Source organism: Dermacentor silvarum, chromosome 9 (assembly GCF_013339745.2).
Source record: "Dermacentor silvarum isolate Dsil-2018 chromosome 9, BIME_Dsil_1.4, whole genome shotgun sequence".
Lineage (NCBI taxonomy): Eukaryota > Metazoa > Arthropoda > Arachnida > Ixodida > Ixodidae > Dermacentor > Dermacentor silvarum.
In genome coordinates, this window is record NC_051162.1 from 158,649,248 (window position 1) to 158,674,388 (window position 25,141).

Genomic DNA, 25,141 nt, shown 5'->3' on the forward strand with positions numbered 1-25,141 from the left:
GTAGAAACTCCCGTCAGCGCGGGCGCGCGCTGTGCGACCAGATAACGTCACATTAGTATGCGCCGATGGGGGTGCATGCAGTGGCGGCGCCTTGCGGCGCGTCATGCCAGCAGCAGCGAAAAAAAAAAAGCAGAAGCCCGGCAGGCTGCTCGGGCGCGTTCTCTTCGACGGCGCCCGTGTCTCTTGCTCAAAGAAGACGCCAAGCAGACGACACGGGCGTTCGGCGTTCGCTTCAGCATGCACGCCGTAACATTGTTTTTGTGGGCCTTTAAGTCAAACAGCAACTGTTCTTGTCGGTGTCTGTTCGAGGGCCGTAATACTAACAGCGCTGCTACGTGCAGTGTACCCTTGTTCAGAATTTGCTAGCCTAAGATGGGGATGCAGGTGGGGCGCGTGAGTGCCCTCAGTTGAACTTGTGAGGCGTGCGGCCGAACGGGAGCTGACTGGTTGCCTTGGCAACCAAGACGGCGATAATTTCTTTCTCGGCCGCCAGGTGCCGCCAGCATGATAGTGGCTCCACGGGCTTGTGACATTTTCTGGTCGCCGCAACTGGCGGAGTTTCCACTCCTAAAGGTTTCTTGCTCCGTGCTCCAGGTCTACTTTGTGGCCCGTGAGCTGCCACCGCTGCTGACCCAGCTGAGCCAGGTCGACCTGGACCTCGTCATGAACCACCTGAGCGACCTCTTTTCGAACCCCGAGTCGTCTCTGCTGGCCGTGTGGCAGCTGTTTGACCTCGTGGGGCTCGCCCTGGGGCCAAAGGTTCTTGCCGAACGCCTCCTGACTGTGCTCATCAACCTTCTTTCGACTGACCAGCTGACCGTGCGGCACTTCCGGCTTTTCCACCGGTCCTTTTTGCTCAAGCTCCAGGTGAATCCTACTCTGTATCGTATCAAAAATGCCATGCTATGTGTAACCTTGTCAGAAGCGAAATGTAGACTGGGTACCTCGGTAATAGTATAGAACCCTGTTATAATACATTAGCCCAGGATTTCCGCAAGAAACATTTCAGGGCGTCCCAAGCGACCGAAACAAATCCCACCCAATCCCTCCTTCGTTGCATTTTTACATTACAGTTTACAGAGACTCTGATAATCCATCTGTTATCTGCCCTATTCATTATAGGCACTACTCAATCCCATTTTTTGGTATTAGTGTCGACTAGAATATTGGCTACCAACGTTTGCTCTCTCGCCCACACTGCTGTCTTCCTGTCTCTTAAGGTTACGCCTATAATTTTTCATTGTATCGCTCGTTGCGCAGTTCCGTAGCTTCTTCTCAAGCTTCCTTGTTAATATCCAAGTTCCTGCGCTGCCTCGCCTCGCCCATTCCTGTTCTGTCCCTCACCAATTCTACATTACTGTTAAATTAAAAAAATTTTTGGTGCGAGTTATGCGTGCCAAAATACGATACTTGCAATGGAAGAGGGGAGCAATGCTGGGTCGCACTGCCCAATTCTACTCCAGTAGGCTTCCGTTGACTCCGTTTAATTCAATATTTTGGTCAATTCAATCCCTACCAAAGGTCTCGGCAGGCGCCCATGTATCTTTATAGGCCCAAACTTTCGTTATTTCGATCCTAAGATTGGCCTTCGCCGGATAATTCGAACTTCAGCATGCATGCGCCTGACCCCTATGGTGACCCCAATAATGACCCCCTTACTGGCAGCATCTGTCTTGGCGGTGCTTCGAGGACAGTGAATGTGTTGAACGTCCATTGAAAACGCCTATTTTCGGCCCTGCCCAGGAAGATTTTCAAGCATTAACGGTAGCTCACAATGTCTGATTATGGTATATGCCCGACTAACGCGCGGCTTCTTTTCTTGGCCCCCATAATTAAACGGAGAAGTTCGCTCACAATATTCGTATGCCGTACCACATAACACGGCTGTATTGCAGCGAAGCTGACTTTAAAGACCCATGCGGCGATGCTGTTTTTAGGAAACCAGCCACCACTGTGCAACATATATCAGATCCTTGCCCATTTTTCTCGCAAAGAAATCGGGTGCACCTTAGATTCCTACTTTGTTTAGGAGCTTTAATGTTATCTCTACGTTAGTTTTCTACTTTGCACGCATAGAAAGCCAACACGCGTTTGATTCCGGGACTTGTTAGTATCGGGGAAGATACTGCCAAATGAATCAGCCGTTCTTACATATTTTTCTGCATCCTGTTTAATTCGACCTGTCGGTGGATTCGATCAATTTCGTCAGTTCCATCAAGGTCAAATTAAGGGACAATAAAAGTCGACTACAGTTAAACCTGCTTATAACGAACCTCCATATAACGAATTCCTGGATATAATGAAGTTTTTCGATTCCCCGCCGTTACTCCATAGAAGCACATGTATTTGAGACCTCTACGTAACGAAGTGGCTGCGGGAGACCCCCTCGATATAACGAGTTTTCCCCTCCGACCACCTGGAGATTTCGCCCTAAATTTTGTCATTTTTGCACGAGCAGCAACCGGAAGCACCTTCTCCGCCGCGATGGAATGCGAAGCGAGCGCATGTATGCGTGTGTGCGTGTGCGAGGCGGCCCTGCATCTCTCGACCCGGCGATCTTGCCGCCGCGGGCGTGACCTTTCCCCCTCCCTTCATTCAAATCTGATCCTGCCGCTTGCTGCAGCTTGCCTAGCCCGCCAAGCCGGCACTCTCTCCTTTTCCAGCTGATGTTGCCGACGCGCTGGTACACGCTGTGGCACATCAGACTCGACAGCGCGTCAAACGCTGGCGGCATGTGGAAGCGCCGCTGGAGAAGTGAGCGAAGTGACCTTCGTGCTGTTGTCTATCGCTTCAATGCAAACTGAGCGCCGAGAACACACAGCACGCAGAAAGCTACGAGCCGCCGACGCACCTACACTGCTAGACTCTGCCCCAACGCAGATCGCTTTCAAGATACGGCCTGCGCGACGCCACGACGCCCCGCTATCCCTCCCCCCTCGCTCCCTCGCCGGTGCCTCGAGCACAACGGAAGAAGGCGCGCTTCCTCCCTGCTTTTCTTGCGCGCGCGAGATTTAGACGCGGTCGTCGGCTCCCCTCGCACGTTTTCACTCGCACATACAGCATACGGCGCGCGGAGACTGCGTTATAGACAGATAGACAGAAGAACTTTATTTTATCCTGGGGGGAGGGTGGACTAGCGACCCTCCTTAGGCGTCACCCGACTGCGTTATCGCCCTTGGACTTTAGGGTACGGCCACGCTAGCGGCAAAAACACAGCAGCAAAAACGCGGGTCAGAAACGCGCGGCAACGCGTCATTCCGCGCGCGGCAAAAGTGGCAAAAGCGGCAGGAATCGGGGGTCTTGCGGCGTGCCGCGCGAAATGGGTTCTGCGGCAAATGCCGCGTGCCGCGAGATGAAGAACCAATCAAGAGTGACGAGGGTGACGTCACGGAGCCATCACAACCGGAACGCTGCCGGTCCGCGCCGGGTTTTCAATCGATGATCGTCGTCTCTCGCATGAAAAAACGAGCGCTTGCGGTGTTGCTCGCCCGTTCGGAGAGCGCAGGGAGATCTTATCGAGACGCGCGTGCCACGGTGGCCTCGCGGCAATGCGCTGACGTGCGGCAACTTGCTGCTCCCTGCATGACGCGCGCATTTTTTGCCGCTAGCGTGGCCGTACCCTTATATACGGAATATCTATGAGCCAAAACCAATTTTAGGGCCACAACGCGTCATGGACACCATCTTTATATAGCAAATACGGATCTCAAGGGCCATACTTTTGCTGGCGGAAACCGAAAATATGTCATAGTTGTTGCCCCCGGCACTTTGGGCGGCCAAGGCCATCGTCAAGCCACCAAGCCAAGCGACATGAAAAGTCAAAATGGCCGCTCGGGCCGGCGTGGGGTGGCAGTTCGCAACGTATGATGCGGGAACGGTCCCACAATTGCGACGCAACAGCGGGGTTACAAATGCATTGAGTTCTAAGGGAGCTGTGCCGGGACCGGTCGAAAACGACGTAACTGCCGGGAAAACGCCGCCCCTGGGAACGTAACAGAGAGGTTCTACTGTAACACTATACGACGCTGCGACGCCATCGTGACGCTCGCTCTTCGTTTCCGATGCCTCGCGCTTGTGCAAAACGACACGCGTCCACGCATCCGGTACCTGGTGTGACATTCCGAGGATGAGTGCTTCGACGACAACGAAAAACGGGTGCGCGTTACTATTGAGGGCGCGTTAGAATCGAGTAAATACGGTAAACGTTGATTTTTTGAATTTTCGTGCCGAACCTGCATATAACGAAATCCTCTTTATAACGAAGTTTTTCGGGAATTTGTCAATTTCTTTATATCCAGGTTTAACTGTATAATTTAAGCATTGGATTTCTTTTTACTTCCATGCAGGTGCGTCTTGGAATGCGAACCTTTCTGCACTGTTTCATCACGCTACTGGTCGAAGCTGTGGGTGGATACCGGGACAACAGCACAGCCCAGATTGTGTGAGCACGCAGTCGCTCCCGAGGTCCTCTTGTCTCTTCTGTTTTACAGGAAGCGTTGCAGCTGCATTTGCATGAGACGAGAATACAAAAATGCTTTCAAACTTGGGATTTACAACTGCGTTACAGAGACAAATATAGTTAAAATTAATCAAGACCGTCTTTTGCACTGTTTCTCGTGGCCCACATGCATCTTTGGCGCATAGAACTCAGAGTTTGGAAGACGACAAAGTTGACAGCAGGCAAAGAACAGCATGATGAGTGTAATGAACAACAGAATGGAAAGCAAATGGAGTAATGTTTAAAGATAAGAAGATGGCAGTATAAATTAAGGAGGAAACATGGGCGGGTGGTCTGATTGTGTTTGAGAGGAAGATGTGAAATTGGACAGACCATGATATGCACTGAGCATATTACCAGTTGACCTATCAGACTAACAGACTAACCAAAGGAAGGAGCGAAATGCAGTCGAAGATGGCCAAGGATAGGGTGATGGGACAAAATTAGGAAATGTGCAGGCCTGGGATGAAGTCGGCGGATGCAAGGCTGGGGTAAGAGAATTTGTCGAAGAAGCCTTCATCTTTCAATGACTTAAAGGGTCTCTAAAGAGACAGACTACATCAATTTATATTGATAAAGCAGTGAAATCTCATTAATTCGAACCCGCTCACCTCAAACTTGAGGTTTATTCAAACTGATGCGGTGGTCCGGTCAAAATGAAATGTATTGCAGTGTGCGAAAACGTCCCATAATTCAATCACGTAAGCATTTTGGATGGTTAATTCTGACGTTCTGAGCCGCTAACTGTGCTCTCAGCAGCACGCCAATTCATGCCACAGCACTGTCGCATGAAGACGGGAGCACTTCCATTGCAAGTATCGTATTTTGGCACGTATAACCCACACCTTGTGGGCATGGGTTATATGCCAACTTTGCCTTAAAGTGCGGCTTACCAGCAGCGAAAACTTTGCCTGGATGTCTTGTTTCACGGCAGCGTGCGCCGCGCTGCCGTGAAGTCACGCTTCCGGAACTCGTCACTTGTGTGTTAGCTCAGTGTTCGCGTGCAGTCTAAGGCAATGCTGAACGTAAGTCTCCCATTCAGTGAGCTTCCTTTAATTCGAACTCCATTTAATTTGAACAAATTTACTAATACAGCCCAAATAACTTTTCTCTTTAATGTCCCTTTAACTGAGCTGGTGATGGTGATGATAAGATGACAGTGCGCCTGCTGACGCACCATCTGTCCTTTGCACAGGGATCCCGAGAATCCGAGCGCAGCTGTTCGAAAAGGATCCCACCTGGACAGCGCTGAACTCGACCCGCTTCGTCAAGCCAGCACAGCAGCATCGCGAGAGGCGTCGCCAATGCGCGCTGGCCATCGAAGTTCCTCGTCCGAGCGGGACATGCCATCCGCGTCGCCGGAGCCAGCCACGTTTGGCGAGCCAGAAATGTTCGAGCTCGATCAAGATCAGGAGCTAGAGCAATCTGCATCATACTCGTACGAGAGAAAGGTACGAGCATTAATGTACAGTGACTCAATTTTAACATTTTGAGCTCCCAAGTTCTTCACTGCAAACGTTCGTCATTGTTGCCAAATTCTTCTTTGCCAATTTTTTGCATGTAATATTCTCATTCAAAAATATGCATAGACATGTATTAATTGTGTGGTTTATTCCTTGTATTCAATGGAAACATTTAGTAAAATTTCAGAGGAGACTCTTTACAAGTCTGCAATAATATTCTGTGCACTCAAGGCAGCAAAAAAATGTAGACTACAAAATGATATTATGTGCAGGAGTGCGCAAAGACAGGAGTCATCAGTGTAACAAGCAAACGTGTATGTGTTGTTACCATGGAGCAAAGCTAATTACGCCATGAATGAGTAGGATTTGTCTTCTGCAACATTAGTACAAACTGGTCGGACAAGCACAGCTTGGGCTTGGCGGTTAAAGAGATAAAGAAGCACTAAACTGGAGCAATTATTTCATCTGTATTAGTAAATTACAATTATGGAACACTAAAAAGGTCAGTCCCACTATGAGCAGAGGCTTTCAGTAAGCAAGAAAATACGCAACAATTAAATGAGTGGCATTCCTACGTGACATTATGGATTTAGACAGAATATGCCGATACGAGTTAATTGTTTATCGATAAAACAGGGTTACATTGTATTCTAAAGGTACCATGAGCTTAACCTAGCAAGTATAGGACTTTCTCTGCACCAAAAAAGGAGAGGTCCAAATATGTCAGAATACCTTTCAAATCTGGAATGTTACTATAAAGTACCAGTGCCATAACTTGGGCAATTAAGAGAAACGGAACTTTGGGCTTCAACTTAGATGCTTGTAATCAACTTTTCTCTGCTAAATGAATTTCTTCATTTATGTGGAATTATGTAACTCAATAAAACATGATTCTGATTCTGATAGCAAAACTCAAATTTTGGAAGGATATTATATCAGTCTAAACTGACAATGTAGTGTTTTAGTGTTGCTTTGAGAAGAATGTTATAGGTGCTAACCTAAGAATGCAGGTCATAGTATTTGGGGTACGCTTAATGTGTTCTGATTATGTGCATTATGCATGCAAAATTTCTATTTCCATGTTGCACCCTGTGCAGCGAATTTCCCTCTTTTTTAAAATTTTAATGCAAGAATTTTTGTTAATCACTGTCTGGCTAGAGCTTCTGACAGTTCCATGTTTCACCCTGCTTAGCAAATTTCCTTTTTTTTAAATCTCAATGTAAACGTTTTACACTTAACGAATTTCATTTTTTTGTTTTAATTTTCATGTAAATGTTTTATTAATCGCTACCTGACTGCACTTTTTGACTGCAGAGAAGGGAAAAACGGCCCTTGCGTTAAACCTTCACTTCTTTCTTTTTCCATTGCTAAAGGACACAGCCACATTTCCTGAAATTACGACATGGCCTCCTTCAGCTGATAAAGAAGAACAGCCAAATGCAAGCCGGCCCGAGAGGCCGGAATCTGAAGGGCCAGACCCATCACCACAGTTGTCATCGATTCCTGCCATTCCAGTTACTGTGAGCTGTTTAACATACTATTCGTAATACACGCCTTCAGCAACTATAACAGTTGTTTGTTAACAGTTGTTCTTAACAGTGGCATTATAACACATTATAGAGAGGCACGTTTGTTCATTAATTTATGCATTCATCATTTTTTTATTAATTCTACCCAAGAGTCACTGTGGACCATTACATCTGAAGCGTACGGAGATGGGATGTCGCAATGAAGAATTATACAGTGTAGACCGCTTATAACGTAAGTCGCCGGAGTCGCGAATATCCGCACTATAAGCGGTACCGCACTATAACCAAAGCAACAATTTTCAAGGCCCGCACATATGCAAAACATGTGCACCGAGGCGCCACGCGTATGCGACAGTCAAGGAATGTGGCTAGAACGTTTGCATTCAATTTACAGTCGAATCTCGTTAATTCGAACCAAATCACGCGCCGGCACCTCCGACCGGCATTTATCCGGCACCGCCATTGAGTAAAAGCTTAGGCGAGACCCCTCAATGTCGCGCTCAAACAAAAAAAAAAAAAAAGCGCGGCAGAAGTTTCACCCCCTCTCAAATGGCAAGGTCGCCAATTCTGTGTTACGCCGGAACACGCTGTGCTACGCCATCAAATGCGCATCTTGCAACCGAGCGCAAGGGTAACTGGTGACGCGAAAGGAGCAAAGCGAGAAGTTAGCGTGGGAGGGAGAAAATGAGGGGGGGGGGGGGGCGTCTACTCTGCCAACAAATGCGTTCTTGTACTTTGCGCCTGTGCCGGCTGTCGGTGTTGTCGTGCGCACCGTATCTTGAAAGCGATCTCCACACGGCTCTGACCTTTGTATGCGCTGTGCTTATGTCGCTCAGTTTCCGTTGAAGCGATAGACCGCACGAACCTTCGCTTGCTGCGGCGGCCGCGCGTGGGGAAGCGCGGCCTCAAGCGCGGCCGCCGCAGCGAGCGATGAGATAAAAGGAAAAGCACAAAAGCAACAAAAGCGCCGCGCTTCAAACTCTTGGCGCCCAGTCGCGGCTTCTGCGCTGTCCGGCTACGCGTCCGCACCTCCACACCAAAAGAGAAAGGGAAAACGCGCGTGACTGCGCACTGTTCTCTTTCGTGGCCGTCGGTTTGGCGGCGTTTATTCGTATCAACCGACGCGGGTCTAAAATCGATTCGTAACAACCGTTCTCTAGCACGTTGCAAAGTTATGGGGCTCGGCCGGGACCTCAGAAAAATTCGTATCATCAGGAAATTCGTATTAGCCGTGATCGTATCATCGAGATTCCACTGTAAGCGGTTACGTTATAAGTGGTCTATACTGTAGTTGTTGATGAATGGTAATTTCTCAGAGCATTCTTGGTGGAAAGATTGTTATGCTCTTGGGATGTCCACAGAAAAAAAAGGGTGTGCTGGAATTTTGTGTTGAGACTTTGAGGATAAACAGCAAAAAACAAAAAAAATTGCAATACAGTTAAACCTCGATATAACAAAGTCGGTAAAATCAGCAACTTGCTTCGTTATATTCAAATTCATCCTTTTATGCAAATAAATACAGTTTCTGATGTATTTTTCTTACATGGAAGCTGCCACATAATTTTCCGAATTATTGGGCAATCAGAAAACAACAAGTTCGAAGAACACAAAAATTCATGTTGTTGAATTTGAGAGCCAGCAGCGAAAGATACAGTTTCATGAAATGTCGACGATATCTTCACATCGGCAGTACGAAGCAAAGCTAGCCACGCTTTCGCATCCACTCCTCCCCCGTGGCTGGCAGTGTCGCCCGCAGTGGGACGGCGCTATCATGAAAAGTGCTGGCAGCAAGCAGGGAGCGAATGCTTCACCTGCCTCTCGCTTCAACGCGTCTTCGAAACTTGAGATTACGCAACCTCCATTACCAAATGCACGAGAAGACAGCGCGCATGACACCATGCCATCTCGGCATGCCAACTCTTTGCACACGCGGCAGATTACATCTAAAACGGGGCACGTGGGCTGCGTATGTGCTGATCTGTGCTAAAAAAGGAGACATGTGCCAACCTGCCCCTGCCCCACTTCCTCCCCCTCCTCTCTTCATTCATGCTTGATCGTGTTACTGCGAGCCCATTCCCCTCCCCATCTTTCCCCTTGTTCGTGCGAGAAGGCAGTGCTCACCTAGCGTGCTTTCACTCGCACCCAAAGCCTACAGTACATGGGGCGCGATAGGCTCTTATCGTACTTGGACTTTATACAGAACATGACGCTGCTTCACTTAGGCAATCGCTCTTGGTTGCGCAGCGCACGATTTAAGAGACATTCACAAGTAGCCACTTGTAATTCAACCATTTATGACTGTCTGTGTCAGCGGAAGTTTCCATTTATTGTCCCGGTATTCCTTCGCGGCGGCAGTAAAATTTCGTTATGCAGTCCACTTTCGTTAATTCGATTCTGACAGGACCGACGAAACTGGTCGAATTAAACAAAAGGCAGAAAAAACACCGATACACGCCGCTAATTCACTTGGCAGTATTGCTTTTAAAGTTAGCTTCGCCGCAACACAGCAGTGTTATGCGGTGAAGCATACTAAACAGGGAACAGTGCCACTGCTGCTGGGCATAACACTTGTTCCTTAATTTACACACGCACATGTGCTGTTTGCAGTCGCAGTACGAGCACCGTGACTCTTAATAAGTTTACTGGCAGGCCTTCAGAGTTTTAGATAGACCCCTGCTCTTTTGTTGGCTTTAAACGTCCCCTCGACTTTCAGAGTCTTAATTTTACGGCCTTCCTTTTTGCTAGCTTTCCCAAAACACAGTTTTTCTCCGCTTCACTGTGCACAGCACGTGCCTGTGTATAATTAAGGAATGCATACTAGGCCCTGTTAGCGGGCTCATCGAGGCACGCATGGTAGGTGAAACGAGGGCTCAAATCGCCACAGCTTTTTAGGCGTATAGGTGCTTGTACTGTGACCAGAGACAGTGCGTGTGCGCCTGTATAATTCAGAAAGCCGTAATATGTCTCTCGTGACATTGGCCTCTTTCCATTACTAGTATGCTTCACCCAGGGCTTAAGGTCTCCCTTCAGTGAAAAGGGGGGGAGGCTCATAGGGCGGCAACCAGTATAGCACGCGCAGACTCAATACGTCCATATATATATAGAATAGAAGCATGTATATAAGAATAGAAGCACGTAGGAAAAATACCAGTGTTTTACTGACGTTTCTGCCGAAGACCAGCCTTCACTCCGGCCACATTACCTGATTAATCGTGATTAAACCATTCATCGAAAAATTGGAGTTAGAATTGCTTCGCACAAGGTACCACTGGTAATAAAATCACCTCCAGCACCTGTCGAATGGGTGCCGCAGTTCTGCAGTCCATCTGCCGATGGGGGGACGAGCCCCTCCTTAAGAAATAGAGGGGGGGCCAGGCCCCCCCGGGCCCCCTCTGACTTAAAGCACTGGCTTCATTGCAATAAAGTGTTTGCTTCACAGCATAATACGGTTGTATTGCGGTGAAGCTGACCAGTCAAATTTGCATTATTTGACGAAGGCCAATTTTGAGTCCAAAATATTGGAAGTTTGGGCCCATAAATATGTAAGGGTGCTGGCTGGGACTTTCGGTCAGGATTTAATTAATCAAGAAGTCGAATTAACCGGAGTCGAAATAATGAAAGTTACTGTATTGAAATTGTGTATAAACACACTTCGTTATATTGAAGATTTAAATACATGGTGTTTTCTATGGTCAAGGAGTTATAAAAAGTTAAATAGTTTGTTATATCGAGAATTTTGTTATATCGAGATTTAAGTATAAACTTAACGGAGAAATTGTAACTTGTGGTGTTTAACTGTAAAAGCAGAGACCTACTGTCTCTCAGTGAGAGACTAGGGCAAAAAGGCTTAGTTGCGTTTTCAGGGTAGTTACACTAATGCTATATGAGCGATTGTAAAGAATTGACTTGGTTGAGCATTTTTGGCCTGATTCTAGTGTGTTGCTCAGATATGTGTGGTTAAAATCAGATATCACTAGCATATTGTAGATAGCAACCACGTGAAGCCAACATACAATAAGAACGAAGAAAGCATAGGAGAAGTTAATCGTCTTTTTATTTTAATTGAAATGTAAATTTTCGGAGTTTTGGTAAGAACCTATGACATGCATCATCAAGTGTACATAGCTTATGTATTGTATTTACCCGGTTTTAATACCCCATCGTGCCTAACGTGCACCCAGTTTTTATGCTTACAGAGTCAGAAAGAAACATGTAGCCATGTCTGATACTCAAGAAAAACGAAAATTGAGAAACATAACAAGAAATAAAAGAAGAGCAATCAGAAAAAGACGAAAGCTGCGGAATTTACCTTCACAGAACGTAAATTGATTCTCACTCACTGTCCATTATCGTCACTTTCAGTCAGCTCCCTACCCCTGCCTGCGAACCACATCATGTTGCCCTCTGTGCGGTCCACAACATTTGACATTCTGCAATTCTTTAGCAACTCCACAAGAATTGCAAGTGGTGTGGTGGCCCACATTTTAATTAACCGCGCATTAAAAGCAATTGGTCATCATCACCAACCTACTCGATGACTTCTTCGGTTTCCCTCTGATGACAATGGCAATGACGTGGGTTCTGACGATAGGCTGCTGTTGCCTCCTATTGCCGTCGCGCAAGCAATATTTGGACCAATTTCCTTGGAAAAATGGTGCGCATTGGAATTTGGTAAACACAGCAGTTATATAGCTATTGGAACTGTGATTCCTCACATCAGTTTTTGATTTTCTGTTCTGTTATAAATCAGTTGCTGTGGAGAGATTGAGCTACTCCACTATCTCAGCTACTCCACTTTTCTCTGTTCTACAGCGCTAAACAAGCAAAGTAATAATAGTAGCAATAATAAAAAGTTAAGTGATAACGAAGGTAATCATAATGGAGAAAAGTCCAGGTGTAATGTAATAATCCCGTTTGCCCTGTTCCATATTCCTTTCTTATCATGCACCATTCATAACCGGCCGATCCCGGCGCAGTACCACTCGGACCATTGATAAGTTACGAAAAGAAGTAGGAGTGGTATAGGAGCTGTTACAGTATGCCAGCCAAGGAGGCCTCAATGATGAGTTCAGTCGACATCTAGCATCTGTCACAAACGTGGCACGCACTTTTTAATCTTTAACCGTTTGTGCAGGAATCATCGGACCAGAAAGGGTTACGCATGAAACTTTACGCTTGCCTCAACAGGAGACGTATGAGATCACTCCCCCGGAAGCCACCGAAAGTGGCGGCTGCAGCCTGAGCGACATAGCTTCGGAGAGCGTCGTGTGGCTCGCGCATCGGCTGGGCCCCGTCCTAACGGCCAAGCACCTCAGCAGGAACCTGCTGCGGATGCTGACACTTTGCTACATGGGGCCCCAACAGCTGAGCCCAGCCAAGGGACCACTGCTCGAGGGCGGTAAGTTGGGCGAGCAGTGACCATCATCAGTCATTATTAGGCACGTGCAAATGTTCAAAACTTTTGAATAACGAATCGAATAGTACCCTATTCGATTCCCGTTAGATTTTTATTCTTTAAATTGAATACTTGCAATTTGTAAGTACTAATATTTTTCTAATAGATTTCAAATATTTCGAAACAACTGTGCCCAACTAAACATAAAATTGGAGCAGAAGTTTGAAATTTTATCCCGGCGGGCGTAGCATAGGCATAAAACATGAAAACTTATGATGTGGAGCAGGCTACATCACTGAGGAAGTCATTCTTTACCGGCTATACACCGGTCATTCACATTATCTGAATAGTCCTGGGCATGCGAAGAAACTGCTTATTTGTTCCTAATGCTTCATATGCGCTTTTAATAAGCAACTCTTCATACTTGCTAATGTTATAAATACTAGAATATTAACTTAGCTTTATATTAATTAGGAAAACAACAGTTCAATATTGAAAAGGTATTCAATATTCGCTCCGATTCGCTTCGCTTCTGGTACTGCTCAATTCATATTCTGTTCAGTACCAAAAATGACTGTTCACGCACCCCTAGTTATTATGGCATGACTGGGACGGAAGCTTGGCCTTGTTGGAGTGACATTGAAAAGCGGCACATTGGTGTGAAAAACGGTGGACAAAAGGGAAGACATACAAAAGCTTGCACAGAGGCACACAGACCCTAACAGCTCTGCTCTATTTGCTTACTTCTGCATGTAGTCGACCCTTCACACCTTCACATAACACGGATGTAATGAAGTAAATCTAAAATTTGGTTGGCCATGCTTTCTTTCATTTAGTATACTACTGCTATAAGGTAATTGTAAATGCAACATTCTAGACAATCTTGGTTACAATGAAGCCAATATTGGTTCACTCGCAACTCAAGATATGTTTTCTGGCAGCAAGAATGTCACATACTCAGCAAGAGTGACTTGAAACGGCACATTCCGGACGGGCATGTGGGTTTTGGCTAGTAAAGTTTTGGCTTGACTGGCCCGCAGCCAGCAATCCAACGTGGCAATCCCATGTGATGACGCCAATAGCATGGCTGCGTATTAACAATGCGAAGAAGCGTGCGTTTGTAATTTAGCATTGTTCATGTGGCAAGTACAGTCGCCGACCGATAATTTGGACTCAACAGGGACGACCAAAATGTCTGAATAAACGGGAACCCGAAATACCGGATTTGCCTATAAATTAGTGACCTTATTCCACAAGTGGCCAAAAAAGGTTTGCAGTATTCTCAGATTGTCTTTTTCCAAAAGTGTCTTCAATTTCGCGTAACTACAGTAGAACCTTGTCGATACGATCCCATTTCGAATGATTCCCCGGTGGCAACATTTGCGATCGAGAACACAAAAAATGACCCAATACAGCTACGCTTTTTTTTTATACCGGTTGATACATTCTTAAAAAAAACGCTACCTTTCAGCGCTAACCTTCAGTGCATCGCCAAACTGGGATTGTATGATACGTTTTCCAGCCGCTTGATCCAATAGTAACAATAATAAAATACCAACAATAAAAAAGCACGAGACACACTAGTTGCCCACCACAGCAGCTTCCCAATAGCACTCGCCCGCCCGTGTCACATAGAAACGCTGGTGCACTCTCACTTTCTTATTCCGGTACCAGCAAATCTCCCAGCAAGTCGTCACACGCCACATTCACAGCTATCGCCACAAGCTGTATGCGATAAGGATCTGCACCTATCTGTGTCGCAGCATGTGTATAGCATAGTGTCATTGGAAGTGCACACTACTTTTAGTAGGCTATAAACCAAACACGGCGCTGTTCCCTGCTACATGTAGGCGGAGAAAAGTGAGCGTGATGTTTCGCTCTGGCAGCATCGTATTCCGCAGTTGCTCGATTTCATATCGAGCTAACGGGCAACGGCCTTTCTAATGAAATCACAGTCATAACTTGTCCGTCCACATTTTTGAACACCGTAACAAATTACCTTGCAATGTAATAAAATATGGCTTTCAATTTTTTTTTTATGTATGTACCCACCCCTTGTGTAATACCCCTTCAATGGTGTCTTTAAGGTAATAAAATGAAATGAAGTATCACTGATATCAGTTTTCTGTCTTAAAACACTATGCAATAAGAAAGCGACAACGTGCGTCTCAATCGGGCCACTCGGGCCCCACCACCTCGATGCATGTCAGTGTCTTGTTCCACAATGATTCGCGCCGAGTGGGCACATCGAAACTTGCTCTCAGAATGCCAGGCTTAAAGAAGCTGCTGTCCCATGCCGAATTCGAGAAGCGCGAATGTAAGCTTGCCGATGTCGTTAAAGTGACAATGCGCATCTCGGGCCATCCCCCACTAGCTCAATGCACATCGACGACTCGTGCTGCAATGATTTGCGCAATGCTTAACATTACGTAGAAGTGAACTACAAACTACAGTTCAAACTACCAAATCTTTTAGTGACTTCGGATCATACATTTTTCCGGTTAGTACATTTTTTCCAAAGTTTTTTTCACAAAACAAATGAACGAGGTTCTGCTGTATATGCAAAGCAATCTTCACAATGCTGCACGGTTGTTAAATGTATAAATATCAAATTTAACAGCTTTTAAATGGCACGTTAGCAGTTGATGTAGGCCAAAGGGTCAATGGATATGACTCATGTGCCAGATCACGACCTTCAAAATTTTAATCTTGCCGTAGGTACTTTCTGATTTTGGCAGTCATGCTCAGTTGCCATGCTGGTTGTAATCTTGCTGGTTCAGCATCGTTTTCGTATCATGGCAGCATTTCTTTGATTTATATAGTTTTCATTTATTTAAATGTACATAGATGTTTCTTCGAGTCTTAGTATCAGGAACGTCTTTTTTTAGGGAGCTCTTTGGGACAAAACACTTATATTTCAAATGTACAATTTTTCTGAATGATGCTTCATATCTGCAATATCTAAAACTAGACATTTTACGTGGCGAGCATGCTTGAAGTTTGAAGCGGAGTTTTGGAATGGCTGTGGCTGAAAAACTCTGGGCAACAGCGTTTCTGGGGTTCTGCTTCAGTGGCCCCTTGATCATCTCTTTTTGTTAATGTTCATGCAGCCTTTTTTTTCTTCGTTTCTAGATGTGAGCCTTTTCGAACAGGGTGTGGTTGGAGACCAAACTGCCGCCAAGGTTCTTGAGACGCTGTCCAACTTGGCAATGCTTTACGGGGAGAGCTTCATCACACGCCAGTACCTGCCCCATGCTGTCGAGCTGGTATGTGCGCTGTTTACTTCATTTTCAAGCATGAGCCATTGTGTCTTTCTAATCCTTTCCGTGTGGAAAATGAACTCGGCTTGTCCATAGGACCTCCAACCATCAATGCAGTCCTGAAGATGGCATGATTTATTGCTCTACGCATTGTAGCATCAGATGGCGTAGCCTCTGGAAGGAAAAATTTGTTGAACAGAAATGTTTATTTTTGCCGCTGCAGATGCTACACTTCACTTAAGCTTGACTGCAGCATAGCCTTATTTACAATGCTATGTTTAGGTATATTTCATGTATGAAAATACAATTTTTTAGGGACAGAGTAGCACTGCGATAATGCTGCTTTTTCAGAATTATTCTGTTTTTGTACAAGGCATAATAGTGTAGTTTCCTTTGTTGTAATAGCTGACTTAAAGAAGGTGCATATGTTAAATAAAGCCTACCTTCACTTACATTGTCACATATAAAAAAAAACCAACTACAGGGGAATCTCGATGATACGAATCTCACGGGGTCACGAAAAATATTCGTATTAGCCAAAATTCGTATCATCGAAACACAATTAAAACTAGCTAAATTATAGGGGGATGAGAGCATCAGATCACGGCAATCGCAAGAAAAAATTATTTTTGAAAACCACGCGTTTCGTATATCTGCAACGCCTAATCTACGCTGTATCAAAATGGTTTGGCTGAAGACGCGCTAAAAGTGCCCGAAAAAGATTTATTCGTCAGTGCGCAGGGCGAGAAAACAGCTTTAAATTGCGCAAAATCACCGCAATTCACGGAGACATATCTCGTATTTCCCGCCACCGAGCGCCGCCATCTTGGTATCGTTCGAAAGCTCAAAGTTTCGCCCATCCGCTTCTCAATTAGTCCATCGTCGCCATCTTGTAACAAATGCGCAAACTCAAAAGAAGTGCGGGTCTGCGATAGGTAGTCACACGGACCCTCCGATGAAAGCGGCCTCCGGCTGCAGTGCTGAAAGGCGTCTCTCCATTGGTTGCTGCTGTGGCAGGGGCAAGATGGCAACCGCAATTGTCTGCTTCGTGAACCACGCCGGCGTCTTCACTTGACACGCAGAATTCGGATTGCTGAGAGCTCCCAGGTTAGTGATGGATCGTCGCTTGTTGGAGAAAAAATTTTGGACAAAGCACGCCTTCGGAATACGGAAGCGCAAGCCGTCTACAGCAAAAAAAATACGGCGATTAGCGGGAGAAGCGGAGGAGCACCCGACTGAACGTGCCGCGCTACCTCGCACCGTGGATTACGTGCCGCGCTATCTTGCGCCGTGTGACTCCGGCTGCAAAACCGACAATCACCCTGTGCCATCGGCACCGATAACGCAGTCGACGGAAGGCGCGCCAACGGAGGCTCCCGCGCCTCGGCATACCTCCGCGCGAATTAGCCCAGACCGTATCTCGGTAGACATAGCTCACTGCGACTAGGCAAAATGGCGCAAACACAAAGAATGTGGCCCGAAGCACAGCAGCCACTCCGTCTGATGGGCAGCCACCGAAAAGGAGGAAAAGCACGAAAGCAAGAAAAGCGCCACCGCTTCAATATCTTCGCGCCCAGTCGCGGCTTCCGCGCAGTCCGGCGCCGCGTTCGCGCCTCCGCACCAAAAGAGAAAGGGAGAAAGCGCGTGACTGCGCGCTGTTCTCCTTCTCGGCCGTCGGTGGGGCGGTGTTTATTCGTATCAACCGACGCGGGTCGAAAATCGATTCGTAACAACCGTACTCTAGCACGTTGCAAGGTAATGGGGCTTGGCCGGGACGACAGAAAAATTCGTATCATCCGGAAATTCGTATTAGCCGTGATCGTATCATCGAGATTCCACTGTATTCCATCTTTATGCAAATGTAATGTGCAGTTTTGCTTTACAAGCTCACCTGAGTATATTACAAACCAGTTTTGTAATATATTCTAGGGCAGCTTGTTATGATCTTTCATCTATCATTAAAGGGGTAAAAATAGCAGTTCTTCCTCACATGTTTTATTCAGCTTGTTGTAAGCATGTCTTAAAAAGTGTACCCTGTATGGTTGTATTATTACCAATAGTCATAGTGAATCTTGTGTGGAGTTTTCTTTCTGTAGCACTCCGTGCTCAATATTTTCCGCTATAAATGCAGTGCATGTCTCAGCATGACACATTGTAACAAATTACTGCGTGCATGGAGTTAAATAAAGCGACTGTTGCATGGAAAAATTGCATCCAAAAGACCGTAACAATTGATTACACGCTAAAGGGTGCAATATTGCCACATCGTTCTATACATAGCAGGCAATGCTGCAGAGGCTATAACCTTCTCTCACTGCCCGCATTAGCGACCAAAAAATAGTCGCATATGAACGAAAGATGTAGGTATGCTTCATGCAATTCAATGCAACATTCAGCCTCCTACTTTTATGTCACAAAGAATGCCGCAAGTATTACACGAATGGTGTCATAGATCTTAAACTATTTACCACCGACCGAGCAGAGATGCTTCTGCCACCAACTACCACAGCACACTGCTTGAACTCGTAACCACAGCATAGTATGTCGTTTACTATAGAAGCGCAAAGGTGCATGAATAATATGTAATTTGACCTAACCTTGTGTTCACAAGTTGTAGTTGTAATATATGAAGTACTCATTTCATAGACAGCATCGCAGATCAAAAACAACTCCTCTGCAAAATGCTCGGAGTGGGACTTCAGTGACCTCACTACTTGCCTATGTTCCACAGCATTGCCTGCCAAATATGAATTGGAGTATAGACGGTGCCGGATAGTCGGATATAATGAAGTGAATATAAAAACGTTTTCACCGATATCAGTGTGTATCGAAAGTATGCTTATAACGAATATCGGATATAACGAAGGTATTTTCGTGTCAGATACAAGATACGACTTCGTTATAACGAGGTTTGACTGTACACTTTAACTGGTGTAATACAGATTTTAGAAGGGTTTGTTCATCGAATTACACTTTTAAGATTGTGCACCTAAGTTACACCCTATATGGTGTTATATAGGGCACACACTCTACATTATCCAAGAGTGATGGTTCGGCATACATCAGGCTTGCTTGAGTTTTACGCCTTCTTTCTGTGTGGTCGCGTGTCAGTTGTGCATGTGCAAGAAGCACCTGACTGACAACCTCGAAGCCGGGCTCATCGGAGCCGTCACGATGGTCAAGCATGTGCTACCTTTCCTGTCCGACACGACGCTCATGAGCCAGCTTCAGGTGAGTGCTTGCAACTTCTGTTTTCTCGCCGCCGGGGGCTAACATTGCAGCATGAGATACACTGCTGAAAAGATGTTGCAGAGTGGGCACTATTCATTAAAAGAGTTGATGAGAAGCATTGGTGTTAAAACATGAGCCATGCCATTTACACCTACAGTGGAATCTCGTTGATACGATTCTGCATAATACTACATTTTTTCTTGTATTCAAATTTTTTTCTTATACAGTAAAAGCTCGATGATACGATCACGGCTAATACGAATTTCCGGATGATACGAATTTTTCTGTGGTCCTTTGCGAGCCCCATTACTTTGCAACGTGCTAGAGAACGGTTGTTACGAATCGATTTTCAGCCTGCGTCGGTTGATACGAATAAACGCCGCCCCACCGATGGCCGCGAAAGAGAGAACAGCGCGCAGTCACGCGCTTTCTCTCCTCTTTTGGTGCGGAGGCGCGGCGCCGGACAGCGCGGACTCCGCGACTGGGCGCGAAGAGTTTGAAGCGGTGGCGCTTCAAGAAATAAATGCTTTTTACGTACATGTGCCTCAGTGAGTTCACCTCTGATTCTTTAATTTAGCTACAGTCGAATCTCGTTAATTCGAACACGCTTATTTCGAACATACCGCGCACCGACAATGCTCTTGGCAGCGCGCCAAATAACGCGGCGGCGCCTCCGACCGGCATTGCTCCGACACCGCCGTAGGGCAAAAGCTCAGGAGAGACCCCTCAATGCCGCGTGCGAAGGAACGGGGAAAAAAAAAAAAGAACCCGCGGCGGAAATTTCCCCCTCTCTCAAATTGCAAGGTCGCCGTTTCTGCATCGCGCCGGAGCAAGCGTGTACGTGCCGACTAGAGTGTTCTAGACAACCGTATTCTAGCACACACTAGTGCCGACGTCTCAGCCACGCGGATAAAATGGCAGTGAACCCTTCTCCTCTATTTTCTAGTCACATGTTGACCTTGCACGCTGCGGCAGCAGCGCAGAGGGAAGCAGCGGCGGAGGCACAGTCGGGCCAACGAAACTGCCACGCCCGCAAACGCTCGCTTCCCGATAACGGCAGAAAACGAAACTTCAGGAGGCGGCTAATATAAGCTGGCGCCAGCACGGCGGCGGGCGCGCACGGAGATGTGCGCACGGAGTCGAAGGTGAGAGAGCTACGAGGGAGTTGAGAGGGAGGGCGAGGGGAACCACCGAAGCGGCGGAGTTGACGCGGCCAAATCCGCTTCCCTGGCGCGCCCTCCTCCCTCACCTTCGACGGTCTCCGCGCGCACCCGTGTGCCGGCGCCGCCCGCTCGCTCCCTGAAGCTTCGTTTTCTGTCGTTATCGGGAAGCGACCGTTAGCCGGCGTGGGCAGTTTCGTGGCCCGCGCTTGCTATGCGCTTGCGCGCCGCGATATTTCACGACTCGCACTGTTCGTGCATCGTGCTATGGTGCACGAATACTTCAAAAATACGTCCTTTTAATTGGAACAAATTGTCGGGCCACTTCGAGTTCGAATTATCGAGATTCGGCAGTAGTTTTAATTGTGTTTCGATGATACGAATTTCGGCTAATACGAATATTTTTCGTGACCCCGTGAGATTCGTATCATCGAGCTTTTACTGTATACCATTATTTTCGGATAATACGGTTTTCGAATGATACGTTTTATTTTCCTGGTTCCCGTGAAGATCTTATCAACGAGATTCCACTGTACTTGCATTCTTAAAAAGATACCTGTATAATGCTCACAGAAAGTAACACATCAATTTAGCGCTGTCTAATGCTCATACTTTCATTTCCACCGTCTGCAGTTCGTTTGACATCGGCCCAATATTGGCTCTTGTACTCTTAGGTCAGAGTCCGCATCACCTTTAGTGACTAGATTCGTAGCGACATGGCACGGTACTATCGAGTAATTGAACATATGGAGTGTTCTATTTAAGGTTTGCCTGTCGCGTTTCAATCCGTGTGGACTTAACATGGCAGCATCTTTACAGTAACACTTAGGTGAGCCATAAGTTTTGCCAGACAGTTTTCCTGAACCTATTTTTTATGCCTCTGTTTGTGTTTGCAGAATGGCACTTATTGCTGTTGTCGGAGCTGTGCAGCTGTTTGCATGCCGTGATGGTCGTGGCCACTCTAAGACATTTTGATACCTTACCGTTTGTCTTTGTTTATTTGTCTCAGTGTTCATGTATTTGTGTTTTGCAACTGTTTCCTCTTGTTTTCTGCACAGTGTGGGAGAAAAATCTTGGCAATACTTGCAACTTAGCAAATCCCAATTAACAAGTGATTATCACACTTTTACTTATGTCCAACAGTGAAGTGTTGCCTACCTGTCTGGTGCAGTGGTTATGGCCCTGTGCTGCTAAGAACAAATTTTAGTTCTTTTATTTGAAGCATGCTGTCACTAAGGCTACATTGCAAGAAGCAGGAACATGAAGCATGCTGCCAATAGCACTACACTGCAAAAAGCTAAAACGAAAACAGAATTATAAACATGATGTTTTCGACTGCACTGTCTTAACTAACGTTAGCTCTTCCCATCTGAGCAAGCGCAGTGTGCTCACACACTGTGAAGAAACAAATATATACATAACAAGGCAGCTCACGTTACATTTCTGTGAATGCCTGCCTTTCTTTGGTCTGCCCCGTTTTAGGAGGTGGTACTGAAGAACATACTGTACCCACTGGTGCAATTGGCCTCGTCGCTTCAGCACTGCTTTCCTCGCGGGGTCGTCAGCCGCCAGGTCCTGACCCGAAAGATTGCCGACACGCTGTACCTCGTCGGCCTGCGCATCGGCTTCCAAATGTCCCGCCGGCACCTGTCGGTGCTTCTGCGACGCTTCTTCGCCTCCTTCAACCGTGCCTTCCCGTCGGGAGGTGGCCTCTCGGCGGTGCAGCACCTGACGCAGGTCCCCGCACCTGGGGACAAAGGTAGAGCAAATTTCACAACAGTGCTGTTCATTTTGTTTGCCTCAGCAGGCAGCCCCCCCCCTTCTAGTGTCGAATGCACGAAGCTTTGTACATTTTATTGGACCCGCCACATTGGTTGCTATGGCATTTTGCTGCTGGGAACGAAGTCATAGGTTCACTTCCCAGCCACAGTGGCTGCGTTCCAGTAGCGATAGAATGCAAAAAATGCCTGCGTACTGTGCTTTGGGTGGGTGTTGATCCTATGATACCAAACATAGTTCCACAACATAATAAAAAAATCACGCAAACGTGTTCATCTTTACTTCTGGCCGTGAAGAGTGCATTTGTACAAAAGAATACTTTTAAATGTATTTTGAATTGTAACCAAATTAGTATAGTAATTTCTGAACAGTAATTGGTTCACTGAACTATCCACAACTAAAAACTTGAGACAGCAACGTATCAAAATGCTACTATTACAAGGTTAAGGAACCCCAGATGGCCGAAATTAGTCTAGAGTTCCTCACCGTGGCATCCCTCAAAGCTTACTACGCAGCTTCACGATGTTAAACAAAGTGATTAAATTTTTAAAATTTATTGTCATGAGCCTATTCTATGTTCACTGCAAGAAGAAGTTCTTCTGCAGAACAATGGCACTAACATTGAATAGTGGGGGGGGGGGGGGTTCTTTTCTTTTTCTTGTTCAAGGGCAGTGCAAGTGCATTTTTGTTATATGTGGTCATCCACTAAGTACAAATGCGGGTTTAAGTGTCATTGTGCACTGTTTTTCTTATTTTGACAGTGGCGGCATAAAGCGAGTCCTTTCCTTGGTTCATTTCCTTGCAAAAGCTGCGCTCCCGTTAACAGTGCTGCTGAGCACGCTTTGGATTTGTAATTTGTGAATTTAACTTGACGTATGCCTTTATTAATCTAGAGTTTTCCACTGAGACGTCCCTGTTGTATGGCTCGCAGATGCAAAACCCCATCAGTTTAGATTTTTGTATCTTGCTGCATGTGTGTGTGATTGTTTATTTTTATCTTGCCGACGATCCTGCGCCAAGTATGCGACAGTGCACGTTGGCGACTTGGTCGCATTAGGGGCGTCTGTGCCTCAATCCGTGGGTGATCTGCCTCCTCCTCGCCGCAGAAGAAGAGCTGCTATGCCGATCGGTAGAGGATTATCTTCCCATCAAGCGGGAAGCCGGTGGCCAGGAATTGAGGATCGGCACGCCAGTCAAGTTGTCCTCCGTGCTCAAGTGCCGAGGTTCGCCGCCCTACCCCTACACTCCCCCCTATGAGGAGAGAGAAGGTGCCTGACCACACATATGCCTTTTCTCGCTTTTGCTACACTCACAAGCATGGGTTGGGGGGGGCCGTCGCCACTCCCCCACCCTCTGCAGCCTCAAATTGCCGACTTGTTGCACCAGCGGAGTGCAAGTGTAGTGCAGTAGAGCTAGGACGGGGAGTCAGTCAAGTGGAACTTGCACCTTTGCAACCGCATCTTCGCGAGTGCTGGTGGACAGTCCTGTGATTTGTGTTTTCTTCTTTTTGTTTTCTCATTGTTTGGTTGTGATGTTTCAAGTGGATAACCTTGTTTGAGCAGAATACCGAGCGACACGACTATGCAATACAGCTGGGATCGCCGTCACTTTAGTATGTTGTTTGTCGGTGAAACCAGACGTAATCAACGGCTGCACGTGATGCGACGAGGAGGCAGAGCTATACACTTGGTCGTACGCTTCGGTGCTTGTTGTCATTAAACATCTCAGTAATCAGTGGGCTTTCAGTTTTCATCTCAGATTTGCCCGTTAGTGCACCCACTACTGATGACAGTCGTACCACGACCTCTCTTGCCAGTTTTTACAACGGCGTGGTATCGGGGATCAAGCAGTTAGTTGTCGCAGCTCACGCCTCACCCCCTCTTGCATTACCAAGCACGTGGAGTCTTGTCACATTAGCGCTTCCAGGAGCACCAAATTGGAGAAGTTTTTGTGACCTTTCATTCATAAGTTCAATCCAGAAATATAGTATCAGTGTTCATTTTGACTCAGGTGCACAAAGTTGCAATAAGCACCTAAGACACCCTGAGCTACACCTACGAAGGAGGAGACGTGCTCCCCTGCAACGCATGGAGGAGGATCAATGACATGGAGGAAGCACGTGCTCAGCCAGCCGATGTCCCATTGTCTAGTGACTCAAAGCGCTTTGAGGCAATGAATGGCAGTTTCTGGATTACCAGAACTTACCTGTAGTGATTGACACCTAGCGATGACGTCACATGACGGCCGATCCGTTGCTCTTTGTCGTCACATAGTCGTGTCGCCCGCAGTATCGCTCAAATGGGGTTTAAGCTCTAGCTTCCATTGCTTGATGGCACACATGAGTTGCACTGGGTTGCATGAGATGCACACTGCAACGCGAAGAACAAAGTGGTGTTGCAGGAATAAGCGCTTTCCCTTTTTACCTTCGCGTTCTTCTAAACCTGTTGTCTTTGTAGCTGTGCTTCAAAAATCTTCCACGTGAGAAGTTCTGTCTCTGCCTCTCACTTTCTTCTGTGTTTGTCTGTGTGCCACATCGCGTACTTTGCACAATTGACTTTGGTATCACCGAATCACACTTTCAGCTGGTTTCTTCATTAAAATGACAATTTTGTCGAAGTGAAGCTTGTAATTTGCAGCAGGGCAAACGACTTCTATTAATGATGACTGCTTATGACAACTCTCCTTATGACTCCTTGCCATAAGCCATTGGTGGTGTCTGTCTGACTGTCTGTCTGTTTGTAACCTCATGTACACTGTATTGTGTAAGTGTAACTTGACCTTTTGTTGTCTTATTCATCCTTGACTGTGTTTATGAATGTGTTGTGT

At 46.5% G+C, this 25,141-nt stretch overlaps 1 protein-coding gene across 1 annotated transcript in view; it reads left to right on the forward strand.

Moving 5' to 3' along the window:
* Window positions 1–25,141, forward strand: part of LOC119464025 (WD repeat-containing protein 81) — a 73,836-nt gene that overhangs the window by 27,991 nt on the left and 20,704 nt on the right. Inside the window, exons 14-22 of the mRNA XM_037724844.2 lie at window positions 595–867; window positions 4,347–4,441; window positions 5,694–5,949; window positions 7,335–7,481; window positions 12,678–12,888; window positions 16,018–16,151; window positions 19,257–19,376; window positions 22,019–22,295; window positions 23,422–23,583. Of these exons, the coding sequence (XP_037580772.2) occupies window positions 595–867; window positions 4,347–4,441; window positions 5,694–5,949; window positions 7,335–7,481; window positions 12,678–12,888; window positions 16,018–16,151; window positions 19,257–19,376; window positions 22,019–22,295; window positions 23,422–23,583 (1,675 nt within the window). The remainder of the gene's footprint in view (window positions 1–594; window positions 868–4,346; window positions 4,442–5,693; window positions 5,950–7,334; window positions 7,482–12,677; window positions 12,889–16,017; window positions 16,152–19,256; window positions 19,377–22,018; window positions 22,296–23,421; window positions 23,584–25,141) is intronic.